The sequence below is a fragment of the Nannospalax galili genome, unplaced genomic scaffold (genome assembly GCF_000622305.1).
Source record: "Nannospalax galili isolate Female #2095 unplaced genomic scaffold, S.galili_v1.0 scaffold1105, whole genome shotgun sequence".
NCBI classification, from domain to species: Eukaryota; Metazoa; Chordata; class Mammalia; order Rodentia; family Spalacidae; genus Nannospalax; species Nannospalax galili.
This window is the reverse complement of record NW_008353211.1, coordinates 37,587-60,757: the sequence shown is the minus strand read 5'-3', so window position 1 is coordinate 60,757 and position 23,171 is coordinate 37,587. Positions and strand designations below refer to the sequence as shown.

At 50.3% G+C, this 23,171-nt stretch overlaps 1 protein-coding gene across 1 annotated transcript in view; it reads right to left on the bottom strand.

Annotated features, from left to right (window-relative positions):
* The window catches only part of Gabbr1 (gamma-aminobutyric acid type B receptor subunit 1), a 29,999-nt gene extending 20,295 nt beyond the window's left edge, over window positions 1-9,704 (bottom strand). Inside the window, exons 1-9 of the mRNA XM_008850452.3 lie at window positions 9,387-9,704; window positions 9,061-9,151; window positions 8,265-8,468; window positions 7,225-7,410; window positions 6,064-6,084; window positions 4,730-4,890; window positions 1,763-1,897; window positions 1,251-1,421; window positions 174-275 (exon numbers count right to left, since the gene is read on the bottom strand). Coding sequence (XP_008848674.1) covers window positions 174-275; window positions 1,251-1,421; window positions 1,763-1,897; window positions 4,730-4,890; window positions 6,064-6,084; window positions 7,225-7,410; window positions 8,265-8,468; window positions 9,061-9,151; window positions 9,387-9,413 — 1,098 coding nt within the window. The 5' untranslated portion in view covers window positions 9,414-9,704. The remainder of the gene's footprint in view (window positions 1-173; window positions 276-1,250; window positions 1,422-1,762; window positions 1,898-4,729; window positions 4,891-6,063; window positions 6,085-7,224; window positions 7,411-8,264; window positions 8,469-9,060; window positions 9,152-9,386) is intronic.
* Window positions 9,705-23,171: the final 13,467 nt, after the last annotated feature.

The window sequence follows — 23,171 nt, the reverse complement described above, 5'->3', positions numbered from 1 at the left end:
GAAGATGGAACTAAACCTTCCCAGGGGACACGGCTGCCTCTCAGAATGGACATCAGTCCCTGGCTCTCCTCTCCCATGGACCACCCTCCCACATGACCCCTCTCGCAGGCTCGCCTCCCCCCTGACCACCCTCCCTCTCTTTCAGGCTGAGCCCACCAACCCTGCCAGCCCACCTTCAGGTTTTTGACTGGCACAGCTGGATCTGAGAAGAAACTCTGGCGGAAAGTGATCTCAATCCCAGCCTCCTTCACTCGCTCCTCTAGGTCATCCAGAGTCTTGGTTGGGCATAAGAGACAGGTAGGAAGAAGGCAGGGTAGGAAGGGCAGGTGGGGCAAAGCACAGCTGGTAAGTGGAGACTGACCACAATTCACAGCAAAAGAGCAACTTGCTGAACCTCATTCCAACAGCCCTCCTGCGCCCCTGTGAGAAGGGGGCAAAGGAAAGCACCCTGAGTCTTAGGAGGTAGCTTCCAAGATGCATGGTGAACCCCCTTCTCAGGGTCTGTGTCCAGGGATGCCACCCCACCTATCCCACTCCTGACACCCATTCCACTCCTGACACTGGGAAGCAAACAAGAAAGGACCATAAAAGGGGAAGGCAGGGTCTGGAATAGACAGGATGATGCCAATTCAAGAAGCAAGTGGGCAGACAGACAAAAGAATCCAAGGAGAATGGACTGAGTCACTAAGGAAAAGTGGAGAAGAAGGATTAAAGGGTCACTGAACATGACTGTACAGGACCCAAATAATAGAACAAAAGGAAGAATTGGGCTGTTTGCCTCTGTGTGAAGCCTGCACTTCCTCCACCTCCGCAAACCCTGTCCCCCTTCAACTTCTTTGTCCATCAGTATCTCTATCAGACCCACACACTACCGCTGGTCTCTTGTCTGCTCCTGTCCCTCTACCCTCTTCCTCCCTGACCCCACTGGGCTGTTCATGCTATTTCCAGTCACCCTACCCAAGAATATTACAACCTACTGCTTCCTCAGGACCCTGCTTCCTATTCCCTCTTGGCTCAACTTGGGTTTGAACCCAGAGTCCTTTTGGATCTGTCTGATAAACAGTGTATCAAAATGAAGAACAATTGTAAAACCATGGAGAAGATCCCAAAAATCCAATTCACTCATTCCCAGGCTACAGAAAAAACAAGGACTTGGCCCTCTGGAGTGGTAAAATATTAAGACTTCCCCAACAGGGCACTGAGGGGATGCCCCTGGCATACCTCCTGTCCCACACCCTGTCCCTCCTCACCGATGTGAAGACCTCTGTGGTCTGCTGGATAGTGGCAATCTTCTTCCAACCCCACTTTTCAAAGAGTTTCACCCGGGTGGGGTTGTGGAGTGTGGCGGATGGGTGTGTTCGGAAAAACGTGGGGAAACGTTGTCGGTTGGACAGGGCTGGTGAGCTGGAGCCATAGGAGAGCTGAGGCAGAAAGACAGGAAGTGTCCTTGAAGACCCCACTGAAGACACTGGGAGTGCCTTGAGCTGTTTCTTGGAGCTCCAGTTTTCTCCACCCCGCTCTCCAAACCTCCTTACTTTTGTCCTAGGAAAATGATCCTCAAGGGCCCACCCTCCAATAGACAATCAGGGTGCTCACTCACAGATCCCTCCAGCTCCTCAGACAATGCTTCTAGAAGGTCAACCAGCTCAGGTTCTCAGAAGGCTGAGTCCTGGCAGTAGCCCCCCCCCCAGTCCTTTTAAACATAACCACAATTCCTCCACTTAGCACAAGCCAAAAGGAGCCGACCCCAGGCCCTGCATACCACGATGAGGTTCCACATCCGGGCAGCCTCCGCCACAAGCGTGGAGACAGAGCTACAGCCTGGCATGAGGATGATCTTGATGGGGTCATTGTAGAGCAGTTCATATAAATACTTGGTGGCTTGGCCTGGGTCACACTGAGGAAGGAGGGAGGGGATGAAAGGGTAGGCTCCCCAGGGCTCCTCCCCTTCCCCATGCCTGTGTCTTTTCTTGGACAACCCAGTTCCTTCCTCGATTACTCACTTCCATCACTGACAGATTCTCCTTCCTGAACCTCTCTTCCTGTCAAGTCTCTTCTTTCTCCTCTTTCATTAAGATCACTTCTCTCATCTTCCATCTGGAGCCTTAGCTCTATCCATTCACTGCACACCCTCCTTCCATATTAATGCATATGCCATCCTCCATCCCCAAACCCACTCTCTCCAGTCACCCATGTCCCCCACCCCATGTTTCTAGGTTGTAAAAGAAATCTGCAGGAACATAAGTACTTTCTCCCCTAGGTCTCCAGACAGCTTCCACCTTCCTGTGGGCAAACTCTGTCTCCCCCTTGCTATTCTCCCTCCCTCTTCTCTGTTCAAAACTAGTGAAAAATAAACAAGAAAGAGCAGGACACGACCAGTAGGGGGTCTGCTCAGCACCCCACCCTCTCCTGCTGGGACCTGACATTTGACAGGTCCATTAGAGAAAAAGAAAAGACCCTGGAAGTGAAGAAGAATCTAAAGCAAGGACGAGCAGGAGAAGGAATAGAACTCTCCAGAAGCCAGATGATATTAGGGGTGCCTGAAAGCCAGGCAGTGGGAAAGCTGTAGAGGAAAAGAGGTGGGAGGAGGAAAAATGGGGGGGGGCAGCCACGGGTCACCCACAGTCTGTTCCCCTCCTGCTGAAGAATGACCTTTCAGAAGCTGCAGGAGCCCCTCAAAGGAAGTGGAGAAGAAATGGCAGTTAGTGGGAAGTCAGAGCAGGAGGGACACAGAAAGGAGGCACAGGGGACTGGAGAGGGTGAACTGGGAGGGGGGCATAAAAAAGACACCTGGAGCCTGCTTGCTCCCCACTGAGGCCTGACATTTAAGACACTGTGGGAAGTTGGAGATGAAGCCAGCGGGGAGCCTGAACTCTGTGGCCTGCCCTATCCTCAATCCCTGTCAAGGGCAGGATTCACATACATATCCAACACCTCTATGGCTCCCACTTAGCATCCTTACAGTTCTGGGGTCCCACCTTCCCAGCTTAGATAGCAGACCCCACCTGCAGCTTTCTCCCAAGGTTCCTCAGTGTCCTACCACTGTCTGTCTGAAGAAATGGTTTAATAGAGCAATGAGGATGTGTGGCAATCTATGGTTACATAAAACAGATAATGTGTGTGGCCCCATGTGTGTACCATCTCTGTCTCCTTACATCCCTTCCACACCCTGTTCACTGCACAGTCCCTCCTTTGTGGGGTCCCTCTTACCAACAGTTATCCTCTGCTTTATCCTCCTCCTTCACTTCTCCCTTCCCTTAGCCTCCCACCCGTCTGCTCCCCAACACCTTCAGGAAATCACCTGTCATGGGGGATGAGTTTGAGGTCCAGCAAGGCCTCCCTTGCCTCCCTGTGGTGCCCCATCCCAAAGCCTGTCTCCCTCTTGGATCTTCTTCCAGCCCAGCCCCCACAGCCAATTATCTATTTTGCTCTCCCAATAGATCTGACCCTCTGTCCCCTGCCTCCCCTACAGGCTCTGCATGGGGCTTCTCTTCCTACAGGCATCCTAGAGTTAGCTGTCCTGAGGTAATCCACACTCAGGCTGGAATTTTGTAGGTGAAAATGCAAATACTACTTGGGATTCTTCCTGACCAGGGGGTTTGACCTGGTATTTTAAAGTCTTCTGATGATTCTTATCCACAAGGATGTTTGAGACCCACAGAGAAGGTGTTAACAGTCCCTGGCTCTCCCTTCCCCAGCACCCTGCCTGCTGCCTCACTTCTGCCCCCTCTTGGCCGCACTTGCCTATTTTTTTAGGTACATATTTAGGCACACCCCAATTGTAAAATGGCCAAATTCCCCACCTGTACTTTCAAATCTCTGGGGCCACATGTCAGAGAGAACCCAAACCTCCCTCCTTCCTGGTGTGGTGGTCTGCCCCCACTCCCCAGGGAGAGGCCTAGGAAGGAAATCTTACTGTAGGCCATCCCCTAACACCCCTGATTTCCCTACATCACTCTGCCCCTTCTCAACCCTACATCTTGTTTCTCTCCTCAAATCCTCCATCCCAAGATGATAAAGAGAAGCTAAGACCAGGACCCCAAGCTCCACAGGAAATCCAGGATTCTTCACCGTCCCCATCTCCCACCCCCACCCCGCCCGGTACACTGACTGTTCCCCCTGTACGCTGACTGTCACCCCCATGCTGTTGTGGGGTCTCCTGCGTGGGCCCTAGGCCAATTTGCTCTCCAGGGCCTCAGCCCACCTCTTGACCATCATCAGTCCGTCTCTCCCAATGCCACAGACCACACATCCTCACAGTCCAGGAATCCCCCACAGGGTCAAGATGACAGTCAAGCAGCTCTACCTGGCTGTTTGTTTTGATAAATAAAGTAGATTTCTCATGCCTCTCTGAACCCTCCCCCTCCTCTCCCTATCCCTACCAGCCCCAACCTACGCGGAGTTTTACCTTGTTACCATGGTAAAAAAGTAAACCCCTGATCAGCTCCCTTCTGACGTTCCTTCCAGCCCCCAACCCTGGCCTGGCTTAGTTTGCTCCCCTAGAGAACCAGCACCTGCCGAAGACCCCCAGCACTAGCACTTCTGCGAGTCTCGCACTGCCTACGGGAGGGTTAGCCTTGGGCCTCCAGCCCTACGATTCTTTCTCCCCGTGCTCCTGCACCCCAGTTCCTGTGCTGCCAGTCACACTGGGAGGGGTCTGCCTCGCGATCCCCGGGGATCCACAACCTAGGCCCCCCGCCCGGACCCCCCAACCCCTCGGCCGACTAACCTTGCTGTCGTGGTGGATCAGCTTGAGCTCATAGTCCGGCAGGATGTCCCTGCGGCTGTTCACGTCCTCCAGCGCCATCTCCACCGCGGGCTGGCAGGCCTGGCCCCCCGGCCAGCCCCCGCTCATGGGAAACAGCGCCCCGATGTACACCGCGCGCCGTTCTGAGGAAGGGTGCGGGGGGACCCTCGGGTGAGGCCGCGGGAGGTGCGGGGAGTGTGAGGCCCACACCGGAGCCACCCCGGCCGCCATCACCAGCAGAAGAGGCAGCGGCCACCCCACCGGGGGACCCGGGACCCCCATGGCGGGGAGGGGCGGGGGCGGCCGCCAGGGAGGAGGCAGCTCAGGGGGGACACTTCTCCTGGTGAAGGCCGCTGGGGGGGGGTCGGGGAGGCGCCTCCATCCCGGGTCTCGCGGGGACAAGGGGCCCGAGCCCCGTGGAGGCTGGACCTGGGCTCGCTAGGGCCCCGCGCGCTCCCGCCTAAGCGGACTCTCCTCGCCGACTGACCGACCGACGGAAGGGAGGAGGGAGAAGAGGAGCTGGGAGGGGGCTCTGACGTCACGGGGGGCGGGGATGGGAGTCGAAGCTGCGCGAGGGGAGGGGGGAGGGGACACGGGAAGGGAGGGGTCTTCCCGAAAGGAGGCAGGAGGGGAGGGGACCAGGGGATGCTGGAGGTCGGAGGCCAAGCACAGAGTAAAGATGGGGTGAGGGTGGGTAGGACAGGTTGGGGGCTGGTGCCGGGTCTGAAAGTGGGGTGTGGGAGATGTGGTGAATGGCTGAGGGCGGGCAGAGAGCGAAGGGAAAACGGCTTTTCAGAAAGATGGGTGAGGAAGGGAGCGATGTGGATCTGGGAAGGAAGCGAAAGCTGGGGGAGCCGAAAACGAGAATCGGGGTCTGGCGGGAGAAGGAGTCTGGGGAGGAAGGATGGGGAAGGGATGCCAGGTCTGGCGAGGGTGGGACCGGTGAACAGGGCGCGGGTGAAACCTAGGGAGGGGGTGGCGGGAACCGGTCCCCAGAAGGTCGGAAGGAACCCCGCGGGGTCCCCCCTCCCCAGGCTCGCGGCTGCCCCCTGCCGGGTTTGCGCACGCCGCGAGGCCGAGTCCGGGAGGAGCGCAGCCTGCGGTGGGAGCTCTCCCGAGCCGGGGAGATGGGAGGGAGCGCGGCCGGGGGAAAACCGCGAGAAACCGGTAGGCAGAGGCCCGGCCTCAAACTGGAATGTGTGGGGAGGCATGAGTGACCCGACGCCCACAGCCTAGGGGAGGAATCCTGCGGGAAGGGGGTGGGGTGGAGTGAGGGAGAGGGGCGGTGTGCACGCGGGAACGAAGTCTAGTCTCACCTGAGTGTGGAGTTCGGTTCACTGGCAGCAGGAAAGACGGGGATCAGAGAAGAGTTACCACGAGCGCCCAGGTTCCCAGGCCTGATCCCCAGCCCCCTCCCACACCTGTTCATGCCGAGCCGAGACTGCGTTTCTGAGGGAAGGGTTGCCTGGGGATAAGAGCAAGGTGGGGCTGGGGGTCAGGACTTGGTGTTTTCTTCTTTTATTGTTCAAAGGACAACAGAATTTGTTGACAGGAGTGCCAGCAACTAAAGGGGAGACATATCTTGGTTTGGGAAGCTTGGATAGTATAAAAAGTCTAAGGGGTCTCTAAGGAAAAAATTACAAATTCAATTGATTTTAAATAGTTGCTGTTAAAATACCTTAATTCTGTAATTTTTCCAAAAGTTGGTTAGCATCTGAACACATTCTTAGAACTCAAAAGAGGGCTCTGTGAGAACTGAGGAACTCTCCCTCAATTGAGGGTGCTTAACTTGCATCTCGGGGAAGAGTTTGGGTGCCCAGAATAGGTGTGCAGAACTAGTCAGCAAAAAGTGGGCAGGAGAGGTAGGAGACACAGAAACAATTGTTCCCTAGACATGACAGCTTATAGAAAGTAGAGACAAGGTCCAGAGTAGGCCCATCTGTCCTTGAGTTGTCCTCAATGTTCTGACCACATGTCCCCTCTTTTGCCTCTTGAATATGTTTCCACTCCCAGATCTCATCCATTTTTCTAAACATAATGTATGATTTAATTCTGAATCTTTACAGTCATCCGATTATAGATGAGTGGCAAAGGAACAATTCTAGAAGAAAGTGATAGAAAGTTGTAGGTCTAGAGAACAGGGATGAGTCTAGGGAAAACCAGAGGTTAATTAAACCTTAAGAAGGTGAGGGAGGGTGAGACTCATGAAGGAAAAGAGAAAACAAAAGGCCCAAGATTTGAGTGTAGGAAGACAGAAAGGGGGTGGAGGGAAGTCCGCACAAGTAAAGTAACTGCCAGGGACTGTGGGCAAGTCTGAGGCAGGTGGATGGTGGAAAGGGCAGTGCTTTCACCTGTCTTCCCAGGGCCCTCCCTACAGTCTTCAAAGCACCCATCCTGTTCCTCTATCCATTCCCACCCAACTCCCATCCTGGTACAAGCACCCTTATCGGCTGCAGGCAGGCAGCTGTTACCCTCACCCTGGCAGTGGGGCTTGGGGGTGCTCCACTGGCCCTGACTACAGATGCTCCGGGAGCTGCCCACCAGATGAAAGTCGGGGTCACATCGGAAATCCACCCGGGCTCCATCCAGAGCTGGGAGGTCCCCACCCGTCAGGAAAACCTTCCCATTTTCCAGGGTCAAATAAGACTTGGAGCAGATTCGGACTGTGGAGAGAGAGGAAACAAGAAAGTCAAGTTGTAGAGAGAGGCTCCTTTCCCTTGGGAGTGTAGGGAGTTCAGGCTTGGGTTCAGGTCCACAAGCATTCTGCTCTAGAGGAAATCAGATGTGAGAGAGCTGTGCCACCCTACCACTCTCTCCTCCCTAAACCCCAGCATCCACAATCCCACCAGGAAAAAAGGAAACAGCATTTGCATCCTCGAAACCCAAGATGGAGCTATAAGCACACAAAATGGGATCTGCTCACAGCACTCCGAAGTGGGTGGCTCTGCTTTGAAATGTGTAGATGTATATAACTTTAAACCCCAGCATCCACAATCCCACCAGGAAAAAAGGAAACAGCATTTGCATCCTCGAAACCCAAGATGGAGCTATAAGCACACAAAATGGGATCTGCTCACAGCACTCCAAAGTGGGTGGCTCTCTCTGCTTTGAAATGTGTAGATGTATATAACTTTGCATGCACCATCAGGCTCGCTTTTCTTTTTATGGTTGGTCTATACCAGTTTAGTTTATAAGGCCACTGAGTTGGAGACAAAGGAGTCAGAAAATGTGATGAAATCATTTTAAAATTTTTTAGTGTAATCTCTCACCAATGATCCTCAAAGAGTAACTCCTAATATGAATAGTCAAAGTTATTTCGGCCAATGATCAGTGGCCTAATAAAGAGGATGAAGGGAAATGCACAAACTTGTACCAGCCCATTGAACTCACTCATTAAACCTATTGGTGAATTTGGTAACACTGGATTTAAAGCGCTGACATGCTAAGCAACAATCTTAGGTTTAAGACAGGAAAAGGAATGGCCTTGAGGAGGGGAGGGGCTTCACCCACTACTCACCACAGCGACTGGGTGTGTCCATATCCGTCCAGGAACCGTTGGCCAGGCACTTGCGCACCTTGGGCCCCACCACCTCGCGCTCCCCCCGGCACACATACTCGATCTCGTAGTCCACCGGCAGGAAGTTGATGGCCTTCACCTGGTCGCGAGTCAGGCCGCGGTACCTGATGCCCCCTTCCCAGGGCGGGTGTATAATCTGGCAACCTGAGGGGGAGTGGGGAGGCACACGGGAACCGTGGGAGCGCGAAGGAGGCGCCGCAGTGGGAGGAGGGAGAGCAGGGTGTGGCAGTGGTCAGGCTAGAGACGGACAGTAGGTTGGGAGAGGGATGGGGACTGGAAGGTGGGAGGGGGAACAGGTAAGAACCCCGGGCTGCAGGACAGTTAGGGGTTAAGGCTAAAGCTGATGAGAGAGTCCAAGAATAGGAAGGTACAATGAGGAATAGTGAGAGGCATAACATACTATGTGGGGGGACTGTGGTTAAAATGAGGGACGAGGGCTGAAGAAGAGGAGGACAGCACGAGACCATCAAGGAAATAACGTGGGACCACGGAAGAGGGTGCTGTAGTTATGTGGGGCCCGGAAGGGGAGGTGGAGCTGAGAGAGAATTCGGGGTCACAGAAAGGCGGTGTAGAGTAGCAACGTGAGGATGCTCGTGGTGATGCGAGGTGACGGAAAGGAGGTCAGTAGAGAAACGGCCGCAGACCGGAATGCCCTGGGGAGAGTGCTGAGGACCGGAAAGGAGGCGTGCAGGGAAAGGGACCGCGGGATGGGAGAGGGCGGCGGAGGAGGGTGCACCTTCCGAGGTGGCGTTGGGGGCCTGCGCCCCGCCCGCGCCCAGGGGGCGGAGGAAGAGCGGCGCCAGCAGCAGCAGCAGCAGCAGCAGCATCTGGGGAAGAGGCGGCCGTTAGCCCCGCCGAGCCCGCCGGCGGCCTGGACCGGCCTGGCCGGGCTCACCAAAGAGGGGGACACGGAGGGCGCCCAGCGGAGGTGGCGGGGGCGGAGCCGCACGGGCCGGGGGAGAGGAGGAGAGAGCGACTGTCCCCACCCTCCTCCGGCCTCCCTCGCCCCCCACCCTCCCGGGACTCCACCTCCTCCCCGCGGCCCCGGCGAGCCCTGCTTACCCACGCTCCGGGGTCCGGCCTCTCCATCGCCCGCCGCTGGCACCGCGAGACCGGCCCTGCTCCCCTGTCCGCGCCCGGCGCCCGCGGCCCTGCTTACCTCCGCGGCCGGCCGGCTCCCCGGCGCTCCCCGGGCCTCCAGGCCCCAGGCCGGACCGCTGCTCCCCGCGCTCCCTCCCGCTCCTCCACCTTCCCCTCCCCCGGCCTTCCTCCCCGGGAAGCCGGGGTCTTTCCCTGCTCTCCCGTTCCCCTGCAAACCCCACCCCCGGCTCTCCTTCCCCGGGGCGGCGGCGGCCGCGGGAGCGCGGAGCCGGGAGGGAAGGAGGCGGCGCCGGGGACCAGGGAAGCTCTCGGGCGGAGGGAGGAAGGAGGGTGCAGGAGAAGACGGGGCGGGGGGAAGGGAGGGGGAGACCGGAGAGGGCGCCTCCCACCACCCGAGCCCCGGGAGCCGCCCCAGATCCCGGCCCCGCCCTGGACCGCCCACGGCGCGGGGGGCGGAGAGGTGGCACCGCGGGGACCCGGGATCTGCACACGCGCGAGGACTGAGCGCCGGCTGAAGGCCAGCGTGGGGTGAAGCGACCCGATCCCAGTGCAGAAGAGCTGGCACTGAGACAGGAGCCTGCGTGAAGGTGGAGAAAAGGACGGTTGCACGAAGATCCGGGCGACCGGAGCAAAGAGCAGGCCAAGGGCCAGGAGCTGAAGGGAGAAGCCGGGGTCTGAAGGAGCTACGGGTGGAGGGGGCGCCCGGAGCCGCCTAGGTGGCCGGAGAAGAGAGGATGGAGAAGCCGAGCTGCCCAGGGCGGCTCCCTGGTCTAGCCGCAGGCTATTTGCAAGCTCCAGAGGGGAAAGCAAAGGCCCGGAAGGGGAGCATCAGGGAGGGGAAACTGAGGTTGATGAAGAAAGGGGAACTCCAGGAAAGAAAACCTCCAGGTGGGCAGGATCCAGTATTATAGTCAACACTCAGGGCCTAACACCTCTGTGAGCTGGAGGCCCTCCAGTTATAGGACCTGCAGGCCTTTTGACAGCTGACACCCTGACTGAGGTCTGATTGTCCTTGATGATGTTGGTGAGGAAAGGGTCCCTCTGAGAATGAAGAACCGAGGGACACGCCTTTCTGTCCAGTCCCTCTAAAAAGGTGGGAGGAAACCAGATATTGTAATGCCCACTAGAGCCAAGGTTTTCAACCCATGACCCCTATACCACCAATCACTGACATTCATAGATTACATCACCTCCCTCCACACATGACTAAATGGCACCAAAGCATTCCCCCCCCCATAAAGAGGAAATCAAAGAACGGCAATTTGTAATAAAATAACATAAACAGTATTTTAACAAGAGTGCCAAGCTAGGGCTTCCCTGGAAGGAGGCAGATACTTACATCTCTCCATGGAGAGTCATGGAGATGGAATTGCTACCAACACACGCTCACACAGGTGCACAGCCGGTGACTCAATACCTCCGGCAGGTTGCCATCAATGAAATGACACCATGAAATGTTGTACAATTCACGGTAACCAAGTCAGCTTTCCCTAAACTTGCACAGAACTGTAATTGCATTCCTAGAAGGTTCATTGCATATTTAGACCATTTTTTAAAAAGAACTATTAAGTTCTAGGCTCAGATAATTAAACACAAGATTTCATCTACATGAATGTCCTCGGGGACTTTTGAAAATCTGAGTAAGGGAGTACTCTTCATCCTGTAGAAAATTGCTTTTACACCTGCCCTATCCATAAGTGCACCCCCTCACACACCACTGTAAATACAGAAAAGAAACACCACAAAGTGTCTAAATGCTGCCTAAAGCTTGAGAACCACTGAGCTGGAAAGGGCAGAAGAGATTTAGAAGGGTTTTTAACCCCTGGGAATGACAGTCACCCTGAGTGCCCTGTCTCCTCAACAGAACTGAATTGAAGAAATGTGACACCAACTAACGTTCCTGACACCAGAAGGTCATGAGGACAAGCCTCCCAGACAGGAAGATGAGCTCCCTGACTCTGCAGAGCCTGCGGGCTGGCCCTTCTACCTCTCTTGTGATCCCATGTGGTCCTGGCAGGGCTGGGCTCCCAGGGACCCTTCCCAGACCTGGCAGCACCCTACTACAGGGGAACATTTGAGCAAGTGTCAGGGAGTCACAAACTGCTCTCCATCTAGGGCCTCCAATGTGCTCACTGGACAAACTGCTCACCTCTGGAGCCCTCCATAGCTGCTTCTTCCTGCTGTCCTGCCTTTTCATTCTCCAGTATCACTTCCAGGATTCCTAGTCTGTATTCCTCAGGACATCGCTGAGGCCCTGCCCCCAACTGCACTACTTAAGTGTGCTAACTCTGCCCTCCCTACAGTGTATCAGGTGGGGGATGATGCTGGCTGGCCTTGAACCAGGACTTCACATGTGCTGAGTGGTCTACCTCCAGCCCTCCACTTCCTTCCTTCCTCCACACCAAATACAAACACTTTTCTTCTGAAAAGGTACCTGGGCTCAATCCCTTCCTCCTCTCACTTCTGTACAATTTGCAATGCTGTCTCCTTTCATAGTTTTTGAACATTTTCCCACAGAACTAGTGGAGTTCCTACTCAGATTGCCTGAGAAGGGTCAGTGTTGTTTATTTTATTTCCCATGATCCACTTCTTTTCTCCCCATTCAGCCCCTTCTTCTGCCCACCTCTGAAAGTATACAGCCCAGTCGCCATGAAAACAAAGTAACCAAAGCACCTCAATTTATTGATGATCTATGAGATGCTGGGCTCTGCAGGGAGCATCTAATCCAATCCTCACAGCACCACACAAAGTAGATACCCATGTACTTGTGTTGGATACCGTTGTGTTAGACTAAAATGGTTTAGAGAAGGTGAAAGCACTCAGAGGTCATCAGCTAGGAAGTCTGCAGCATCAATATTCAAATTCAAGCTCGTTACTCTGCACCCAAATTAATTTTTTTATTGATTTATGTGTTTGTGTGTATTACCTGCATGTATGTGAGTACACCCTTGTCATGCAATGCCCATAGAGGTCAGAAAAGGGTGTCAGATTCTCCTGGAACTGGAGTTACATATGGTTGTTAGCCACCATGTGGGAGCTGAGACTCGAACCCAGGTCCTCTGCAAGAACAGACAGTGCTCTTAACTGCTGAGCTGTCTCTCCAGTTCCCCAAATTAATTCATTTTTAGACAGGGTCTTGCTATGAAGCCTCAACTGACTGAGAACTTAACTTCGTAGAATAGGCTAGCCTTTGACTTGTGGCAATCTTCCTGCCCCTGACTCCTGAGTACTAGGATTACAGTGCCCAGCTTTCAAAGTTTAGTTTTGCCAAGCATCATGGTACATGCCAATAATGCCAGCACTTAGCAAGCTGAGGCAGGAGGATCACTAGTTCAAACCCAGCCTTGGGCTATACAAAGAGTTTGAAGCCACGCTAGAGTGGTGTCACATATTTTTAATCCCAGCACTCAGGAGGCAGAGGCAGGCAGGCCTCTGTGAGTTTGAGATTAGCCAGGTCTACATAGTGAGTTTCATGCCAACTAGGACTACATAGTGAGACTCTGTATCAAAAATAAAATTACAGGGGCTGGATGCACAGTGAACATATCCCCACACAGACACACAGACATACATATGTACATACATACATACATATAATTTAAAATGATAAAAATAGCCAGGCATGGTAGCACACATCTTTAATTCCAGCAGTCAGCAGACAGAGGCAGGTGGATCTCTGGCCTGGTCTACATAGTGAGTTCCAGGCCAGCCAGTGCGACATAGTGAAACCCTGTTTATAAATAATAAATAAATAAAAATATTTTTACAGAAGTTTAGAGGTTTGGGGTGGGGGGTGTTAGTGGTGGTGATAGTTTTTGAGACAGTGTCTCATGAATCACAGGCTGGCCTCAAACTCTCAAACTTGCTATGCAGCTAAAAATGACCTTGAACTACTGATCCTCCTGCCTCTACATCCTGAGTACTGGGATTATAGTATTACTGCACCCTGGCTTGGAAGTTTAGTTTTGAGGCACTCCTCTCTTTGACCTCCCTCCACATAGCATCCTGATCAAAGATCAAAGTGCATTCTGTTCTATTTCCCACCTGAAGTGACTGAGCAACATGTGAAGGACAGAAATCCTCATCCCTGAGGTAAAGGACTCATCTTTAGAGACTGTTTTCTGTCCTTTACAACTGTTCAGAAAAAAATGTATGGGGTAAGGCTTCAAAAGTCAGAGATGCTGCCAGGTGCAGTGGTACACGCCTTTAGTCCCAGCACTTGGCAAGCAGAGGCAGGCAGATCTCTGTGAGTTTGAGGCCAGCCTGGTCTACATAGTAAGTTCCAAGCCAGTTGGGGGTACAAGAAGACTCTGTCTGAAGTACAGGGATTACAATCATGCCCCACCACACCTAACTCTTTTCTTCCTTTCATAATAGAAACAAGACCTCAGAATTTTGGAACCGGAAGAGGTTGAGGATAGAGCCAGCGAGATGGCTTAGTGAGTAAAAGCACTGGCTTTGAAGCCAGATGACCTGGACTTGAGTTCAATCCCTGTAACCCATGTGGTGAAAAGAGAAAATTGATCTATACATACACACACACACGCACACACACACACACACACACACACACACCATGCAATAGAGTTACCAAAAAGAAGTCCCAGCCAGGATGCTGGGCTACAGTGAGATGCTGTTTCCTCAGGACCACCCCCAACCCCGCAAAATCCCAGAAATTTATCCAATAGAGTTACCAAAAAGAAGTCCCAGCCAGGATGCTGGGCTACAGTGAGACCCTGTTTCCTCAGGACCACCCCCAACCCCGCAAAATCCCAGAAATTTATTGACATGTCTGAAAGTTGGATCAAGTTACCTGCCTCTTCCTCACAAATGGAACCTCCTTAGTTATAGTCTCACACAAACTCCTTTTTTCCCCTCAGTGTTGAGCAATTCAGATTTGTACATGCCAGGCTAGCACTCCCCCATGGAGTCAAACCCCCAACCCAATAGGACTTCTTTTACAAAGGCACTAAGAACCTCCCCCAAAGCCCCACCATGAATACCATCACACTGTATATTAGGCCTCAATATACGAACTGGGGAGGTTGGGGACATTCAGATCCGACAAGTGTGTTCCTGACACCCTACGCCTTCCTACTTTGCTCCAGCACAGGGAACAGGAAGATTAGCCAATCTGTTATGCCTTTGCAGCCCAGGAGAGTCTGGAGTCCAAAAAACTTCAGTGAAATAAGAAACCCACATTGTGAGAACCCTTTCTCAAGTTAACATCCCCCACCCAAAGGAGGCCCAGAGGCTTGGGAGCCTACCACTGTCCCAGGGGCACTCAGAGCTAATAACCAGGTTACCAAGTTGGCAGTGTGAATTACCTCTATAAATAATGTCTCCACAAGTAAGCCCTTAAGAAATAAGTGAATGAACACAGTGTAATTAAGATCTAGAGTAACCAAGCAATAATAAAGTAGTAAGCTCATTTTTCCCTGCAGTGTAGACCAAGTGCAGATGAACTGACCAAAAACAGACTCGAGTCTCACAAATACAAATTTGCTAAGCATTTATATTCTAGGAACTATGAGAATTTTTGGGTTTTTTTTTTAATTATGTGTATGGGGGGGATGGAGAGATGGCTCAGCAGTTAAGAGCACTGACTGCTCTTGCAGAGGTCCTGGGTTTGATTACCAGCACCCACATGGCGGCTATGAACCATCCTTAACTCCAGTTCCAGGGGAATCCAAAGCCCTCTTCTGACCTCTGCGGCATTGCACAACACGGGTGCACTCACATACATGCAAGCAATACACTCATACACATAAAATTTAAAAAGTAATAAATAAAATATTTTTTTTAATTATGTATATGTTTTGCCTGCATGCAATGCTCAAGGAGGTCAGAAGAGGGCATTAGACCCCCTGGAACTGGAGTTATAGACAGTCTGTTTTCAGTCACTTAATCTGCACTTGGTCTACACTGCAGGGAAAGATGAGCTTACTACTTTATTATTGCTTGTGCATGTGTCTCTGTGTGTGTGCAAGTGCCTACAGAGGCCAGAAGAGAATGTCAGATCCCCTGGAGCTGCAGTTACAGGTGGTTGGGAGTCACCATCATTGGTGCTGGGAACTGAATTGGGAGTCTCTGCAAGAGTAGCAAGTGCTCTTAACTGCTGAACCACCTCTCCATCCCCTAAAGATCTGTCCTAGAGCTCCTTGCCAGCCAGCAGACCTAATAGAGAAGGGAAACAAAGACAGTCACCCCAAAGTTTAGTCTTGTTCTCCAATCAGGTGGTCAGCCTTGTCTCTGAAATTCATGGACTTTCCCTGATTATCATCTCTGTCTGCAGAGATCATACTCTCCAAACCTCTGAGCCTTGCATTAGGTGCCACCCAAGTTAGAGATTAACTCAGAAGAAACTGTTACCAGTGTATGTGCTGAGCTCCGTACAGTAAGTACATGCACCTTCCTTTCTACAGTAGGAAGTACAAACGTGCCTTTATCTGTCCCCCTTCAACATATTCTATTAGGAACTTACAGAAAGCTGACAAGAAATCATTTTTAAGGGGGCTGGAGATTTGTTCCAGTAGTTAAGAGCACTTGCTACTCTTGCAGAGGACCAGAGTTTGGTTCCCAGCACCAATGCCCAATGACTCATAACTGCCTATAACTCCAGTGGATCTGATGCCCTTTTTTGACCTCTTCACATACAGAGAAAGAAAGAGAGAGAGAGAGAGAGAGAGAGAGAGAGAGAGAGAGAGAGAGAGATTCACTCATACACATAATTAAAAATAAAATAAATCATAGGCCAGTATGATGGCACACCCCTTTAATCCCAGCACTCAGGAAGCAGAGCAGGTGGATGTCTGTAAATTCACAGGCAGCCTGGTCTACATAGCAAATTCCAGGACAGCCAGGGCGACATGGTGAGACCCTAATTCAAATACATAAATAAATATTTTTAGGTCACCATTTAACATGTATATTGAAATCTGAAGCCAAAACATGCAGGATTATATTTCTGTTTTAAATGTCAGACTCTTCACTTTGGGTAGGGTAAATAGAATCTGTAAATAACTTCACGTCTAATTTTGCCACCAAATGCATGAGAAACAAAATTTTGGTTTTCAGACTATTGATAAATTTAAAATTTCAGAAAAGATTATCATATAAATACAAGAAGTTATTGGTAAATGGACATTTTTATTTTATGTGTATAAGTATTCTGCTTGCATGTATGTAAGTGCACCCGTGTCTTGCAATACCCACAGAGGTCGGAAGAGCCTGTTGGGTCCCCTGTTGGAACATCCTGTCTGGAGTTACAGACAGTTGTTGGCGGCTGAGTGGGTGCTGGGAACCGAACTCGGGTCCTCTGCAAGAGCAGCCAGTGCTCTTAACCGCTGAGCTATCTCTCCATCCCCACAAATGGATATTTTTGGAGTCCAGGGAAGAAATCTGAGGCAAGACACTAGAAATTCTGTTCATGGGAACACCATAAAACTGCTGGGAAGGATCCCACACAGACCTTGCCTGTAAATTTAACCAAGTCCATACACTTGTGACCCTATCACAGGGGGGCAAGCACGTTCTGCCCTGTGTCCAAGAAACACGTGAACCATTGGGATCCTGGAGGAGGTGAAAGCCAGGAACAGAAGTAAAACCAGCTCTTCTTTTAGCAAGTGAGAGTAAACAAGCACCTGCTGGCTTTACTCCTCCTTCTCTGTCTTTCCTGCCATGGCTCTGGAGTTCTGCAGCAACTGCGTGACTCATATACACCTTCAGATGTTTGGGGTGTTTGTTACATTTGGGTCTGTGCAGAAACAGAATACCTTGATGGTGTGTAATTTCATTACATTATCTCCTAACTCTCTCTCTCTCTCTCTCTCTCTCTCTCTCTCTCTCTCTCTTCCTCTGTGTATGTGCCTGTGTGTGTGCCTGTGTGTCTGTGTGTGCATGTGCCTATGTGCATGTGTGCACACATAAATACAGCATGCATGCATTGCTGTAAATGGAACCCAGGACCTTTTACCTACTAGCTAAGCACTTTACCACTGAACCACACCACCAGTCCCCTCTGTCCTAATTCTTTTTTATTGTTGGATTTTTTTTTGTTTTGGTTTTTAGTTTTTGTTTTTGTTTGTGTTTTTTTGAGACAAAGTCTCCTTGTAGCCTTAGCTGGTCAGGAACTCACTATGTAGACCAGGCTGTCCTCAATCTCACAGAGAGTCACCTGCTTCTGCCTCTCGAGTGCTGGAATAATTAAAGGCTTGTGCCACCATGCACTGCTTATCCTAATTCTTTTATTTCTTTATGGTAATCATCTCCCCATGTCAGATGAGAGAACTGGAGCCCAGAAAATTAAAATGGGGCCCTGCAAGATGGTTCAGGACATAAAGGTGTCTGCTGCCAAGCCTAAAGACCTGAGTTCAAACCCCAAGACCCACATGATGGAAGGAGAGAACCAACTCCAGAAAGCTGTCCTCTGATCTCCACACATGCTCTGTGGCACACACACACACACACACACACACACACAATAAATAAATAAATAAGGGTGTACTTAGAGAGTTCTTAAACTTTGCCAGATCTGCAGTTGTTCTCTTGCTTCCTTTGCCTGCTTGAAGATGTAGAGCTTAGCTTCTGCTCCTCTTCTAGCCCCCTCTGCCACCATGCCTCCCCGCCAAGACAGACTGCAATTCCCCTGGAACCATAAGCTCAAACAAATTGTCTCAAAAAAAACAATAAAAAAAAAAAAAAAAAGAAAATTTAAATGATTTCCCCAAGGTCATAGCCAATAAACCAAAATGCTAGTCTCTAAGACAGATCTCTGGCCCTCTGCCCCTCGTTCAACATTGCTGCTCTGATCGCACTTATTTTAAAGTTTCTCAAATCTGTGCCATTTCACAATCAAGCACCAGCCCCCTCAGCCTGGCTATCCCCTCCTCACATGACTGTTTAGCTGCTGCCTCTTCACTGAAGCCTGCTTTGAACGCTCCAGGGAATTTATTTCAGTGGCTGCAAATACAGTTCAGTGGTATGGAACCTGAGGCATGCATGAGGCCCTAGCTTGATCCCCACCACTAAGCAAAACATTATCTCAGCTGGGCATGGTGATGCATGCCTTTAATCCTAGAGGCAGAGGCAAGCAGATCTCTGTGAGTTCTAGGACAGCCTGGTCCACATAGTAGACCCTGTCTCAAAAAACAAACAACAAACAGAAAGCATTATCTCGGTGTTAATTACAGTAATTATAGAACTGCTGGGCTTGCTGAGGCAGGAGGTTCTCAAAATCAAGAGCAGCCCTGGCAACAGAGTGAGTTTAAATCCAACCTAGGCAACCAACCTATCTCTAAATAAAAAGCAAAAAGAAGTCTGCAGGCATAGCTCAGTGGTAGAGTACCCACCTAAAATGCACAGGCCATAGGTTCAATATGAGTACTGCCAAAAAAAAGAATAAATTATAGAATAATTTCTTTAATATCTGTCCTCTTGACTAGATCATAAGATCCACAAAGGCAGGAACCCTATGCATGCTGTTCATTTTTTTTTTCCTATAGCAACAGCCGTGCAGCACCTGACACCTTGTTACAAGTTAATAAGAGACCAAGTAACAAGGGGCTGGAGAGATGGCTCAGAGGTTAACACATGCTGCTCTTGCAGAGGATGGAGTTTGACACCCATGTCCTGTAGCTCACAACCACCTGTAACTCCAGCTCCAGGGGATCTGTCTTCCTCTTCTGGCCTCCACAGGCAGCAGTCCACATGTGGCGTACACATATAAACATAAATTAATAAATAAAGACTAAAATTTATTTTTAAAAGATCAAGCAACAAAAGCATTTTCAGACTCAAAAATTAGTCTTCACAGCACTGCAAGGGATTGTTACCCCAGTTTCCAAATTACTTACTTTGAATGACCTATGTCGTCAATGACCTGGGTGCTGGAAGTGGGGTGCTTCGATCCATCACCCTAATAGGAAGGCATTCTGCACGCATTTAAGTTATTCTGTCCTGTGAGATGCACAATAATAGTAACAGCATTTATTATACTGTAAGTGGTTTGGGGCTGTTCACTTATATTGTCTCATTTGTCCCTTAACATAGCATTCTCTAGGGGCTGTTGAGATGGCTCAGTGACAAAGGCATGTGCTGACAAAGTTGACAGCCTGAGTTGGATCCCAGGAACACACATGATAGGAGAGAACTGACTTCTGAAAGTTGTCCCCTGACCTCCACATGCATGCTGTAGTATGCTTGCCAACATACACACTTGTACTATAAATAAATAAATAAATAAATAAATAAACAAATAAATAAATAAAATGTAGTAAAGAGACTGACTACAGAGGTGGTTGTGGGAGCTTCTCCATACCTGACCCAGAAAACATAACATTCCCTGGCATTGTTTGTTTGGGGTTTTTTGTTTGGTTGGTTTTGTTTGGTTTTTAGTTTGTTTATTTTTATTTTATGTATACGAGTGGTTTGACTGCATGTATGTAAGTGTACTGGAGTTATGGACAGGTGTTAGCCACCATAACTGAACCTGAGTCCCCTGCAAGAGTAGCCAGTGCCCTTAACCACTGAGCCATCTCTACAGCCCCTTGTCTTGTTTTTTAAGATAGGGTCTCACCCACTATGTATATATACCAGGTAGCCTTGAACTCAGAGATCCATCTACCTCTGCCTCCCGAGTGCTGGAGTTAAAGGCATGCGCCACCATGCCAGGCTTCATTCTCTGACACTGTTATTACTGTTTCCACTTTGTAAATGGGGAAACTGAAACTCAAACACATTTAATAATCTGCCAATGTCTTCCACGCAAGATGTGAAGATGAGGACACTGACTCCAAAGACCGTACTTGGCCTGATGGGCAGCTGTGAGCAGCATCGCCAAGGTACCTAATCATCTTCTGGAGACCTTTCTGTGTATCTGCAGCACTGCTTCGGATGAATCCCCTGGGGTAAGTGTTACCTGGCTGAGTTCTGCTGGGAATAGAGTCATTCCATGGAGCAACCAGCAGCCTTGACTGGGCTGCAGAGTCTTTCAACAGACCCCCTGGTGTTTATCTTCATTCACCTTTTCTCAATCTCTCTGTGTATTTGTCTTATTTCTAGATGCTGTCCATCCAGGATGCTGCCCAGGATGCCGCCATGCCCAGTACCTTACTTTCTACTCGGTAGCCCTTACCATCAGGAAACTGAAGCTTCCTCATCAGCATTGGGAATGGTAGGATCTCTGTGGGTCTTGAGTCACCCTGAACACATCACAGGTATGGACTCTGGCACATGCATAAGTTCCGCTCCACATGAAGTGCTCACATTGGTGGTCTAAGTTGGAACGAATACAGTGAGATGTCACTGATCCAGAAGAGGACCTTATCAATCCTCTTCCCCTTCCTCCTTCTCCTCCTCCTCTTCCTCCTCCTCTTCCTCCTCAATAGTGTTGTTTGTTTTGTTTTTGAGGGCCTATGTGGCCTAGGTTGACCTTGAACTTGAGATTTTCCTTCATCCTCTTGAATGCTGGGGATTACAGGTGTGCACTATCACACCTGGCTATTATCGTTCTGCTTGCTCTCTGAAAGTGTCCATCCAAAATTGTGGTCCTTAATCTTATCCCAAGGTTCTATGAAATCAGGAACACGGGTAGAGAATTTTCAACTGAGCCTGAATCCAAATTTCACTCTCTGTGGATAAGTACAGCTAGAATCCGGCTGGCCTCAAAGTCAGAGATCCACTGCCTCTCAGGTGCTGGATTAAAGGTGCTCATCACCATGCCAGCCCTTCTGGCATTTTTGATACAAGGTCTTACTATGTAGACAATCCTCCTGGCTCAGCCTCCAGACTGCTGTGATAAGTGTGTTGCCATCATACATGGCTCAATTACTTACTTTGACCATTAGATGGCACTAGTTACAAGGTAGACACGGAACATGTCTAAGGAGCAAATATGCTTTTTCGGGTCTGTTTTATAACATTTTTAATAAATCATTATTATAAAGTCCATATGTTCATTGTGAAAATGTATCAAACAAAAAACGAAATAAAAGTAAAGCCCCCATTTCTGGTAGGACCCAAGGCAGTTTCTGGCCCTGAGTTGAATAGAACAGCATGTAGGTATGTAGTCCTGTTAACCCTAGTTAAGCAGAAAGCTGTACTGGAAGTCGGCTGCAGAAACACACGCCCATAATCCTAGCACTTGGGAAGTGAAGGTCGGAGCATTGGAAGTTCACACACAACTTCAGCTACAGATCCAGTTCAAGGCCAGCCTAGGCTACATGGGACTCTAAGGTGTTGGAGGGGGAAGTTGTACTGGGCTACTTGAAATGCCTATATTGTCCAGACCATTACCCCAGCAGGGCATCAGTAAACAACTCAAAATCACTGTGCCACGTCCACCCTAACCACCCTTTGCGGGCCAACCACATTCTTATTCAACTCCAATGACCAAAATTAAGGCTCCAGTTCTCTTAGCATTTACCAATTCTTCCCCGAGTAGTGTCATCAGCTTCAGACTGAGCTGGTTCAACCTTTGTAGTTCAAGTCCATAGTGGAATCAGCAGTGTCAGGAACCATATTTAAAATCTCACAAACATGGGTTTGGAGAGATTGCTCAGAAGTTAAGAGTACTGGACGCTCTTGCAGAGGATCTGGGTTCGTTTCCCAACACCCACATGGTAACTCCAGTTTCAGGGGATCTGACTTCCTCTTCTAACCTCCACAGGCATTGCACAACATGGGTACCCTTACATACATGCAGTTAAAACATTCATACACATAAAAAATATAAATAAATATTTAAGAATATTAACATAACAGAGTTTCTCCCCTTCGTATGACTTTGAACTCCACATGCCTTTTTCATCTGGCTCCTTTGTAGGGCCAGCCTTTCAGAATGCTGCTTTTGGGCCAAGGGCAATGGGACCCATAGCACGTCAAGATGGCTGTCATATAATTCATTCAACAAGAAAAACTAAGCTGGGCATGGTGGCAGAAGCCAGTGATCCCAGCACTCAGGAGCAGAGGCAGGCAGATTGACACAAATGTGAGGCCAGATTGATTTACAAAAGCAAGTTCCAGGTCAGTCAGAGCTACCCAGTAAGACCTTGTCTGAAAACAAGATAAAAAGTAAATCTGGTTGGGAATGTAGCTCTGTTGGAAGAGCGCTTCCCTAGCACGTACAAACCCAGGTTCACTCTCAGCACTGCATAAACCGAGTATGGTGGTCTGTGTCTGTATTCTTAGCACTTGGCTGGTGGAGGCAGGAAAATCAGGTCAAGGCCATCCTTGGCTACTTAGGGAGTTAGAGGCCTCCCTGGGCTATGAGAGACAAGCCAGGCATGGTAGCATACACCTTTAATCTCAGCACTCAGGAGGCAGAGGCTGGCAGATCTCTGTGAGGCCAGCCTGGTCTACATAGAGAGTTCCAGGTCAGCCAGGGTTACAGAGTGAGACCCTGTCTCAAAAAACAGAAACTAAGCTTGAGTAAATTCCACTGGCCACTTTTTTGTACACTCAGACCCGTGTTCTCACCTGGCACTGGGAGGCTCTTTGAGCAGCCGGCAGACAGATGAAGAAGATGGAGGGCTGCCTGTAGGAGAACGCATGTGTTCTTCCGGAGCAGGAGGGAAATGCCACAGGGAGGACTCAGGTACTGGCCTGTGAGTCCTGGAAGCTTTAAAGATAGATGTGGAGAAGGGGAAGGGGAGAGGTGGAGGGGGGCGCTAACTCCACCTACCCCACTTTGTGCCTGGGCGCTGAAAAGCAACCAAAGCTGATTTATCATAGGTTGAACACCCCTAC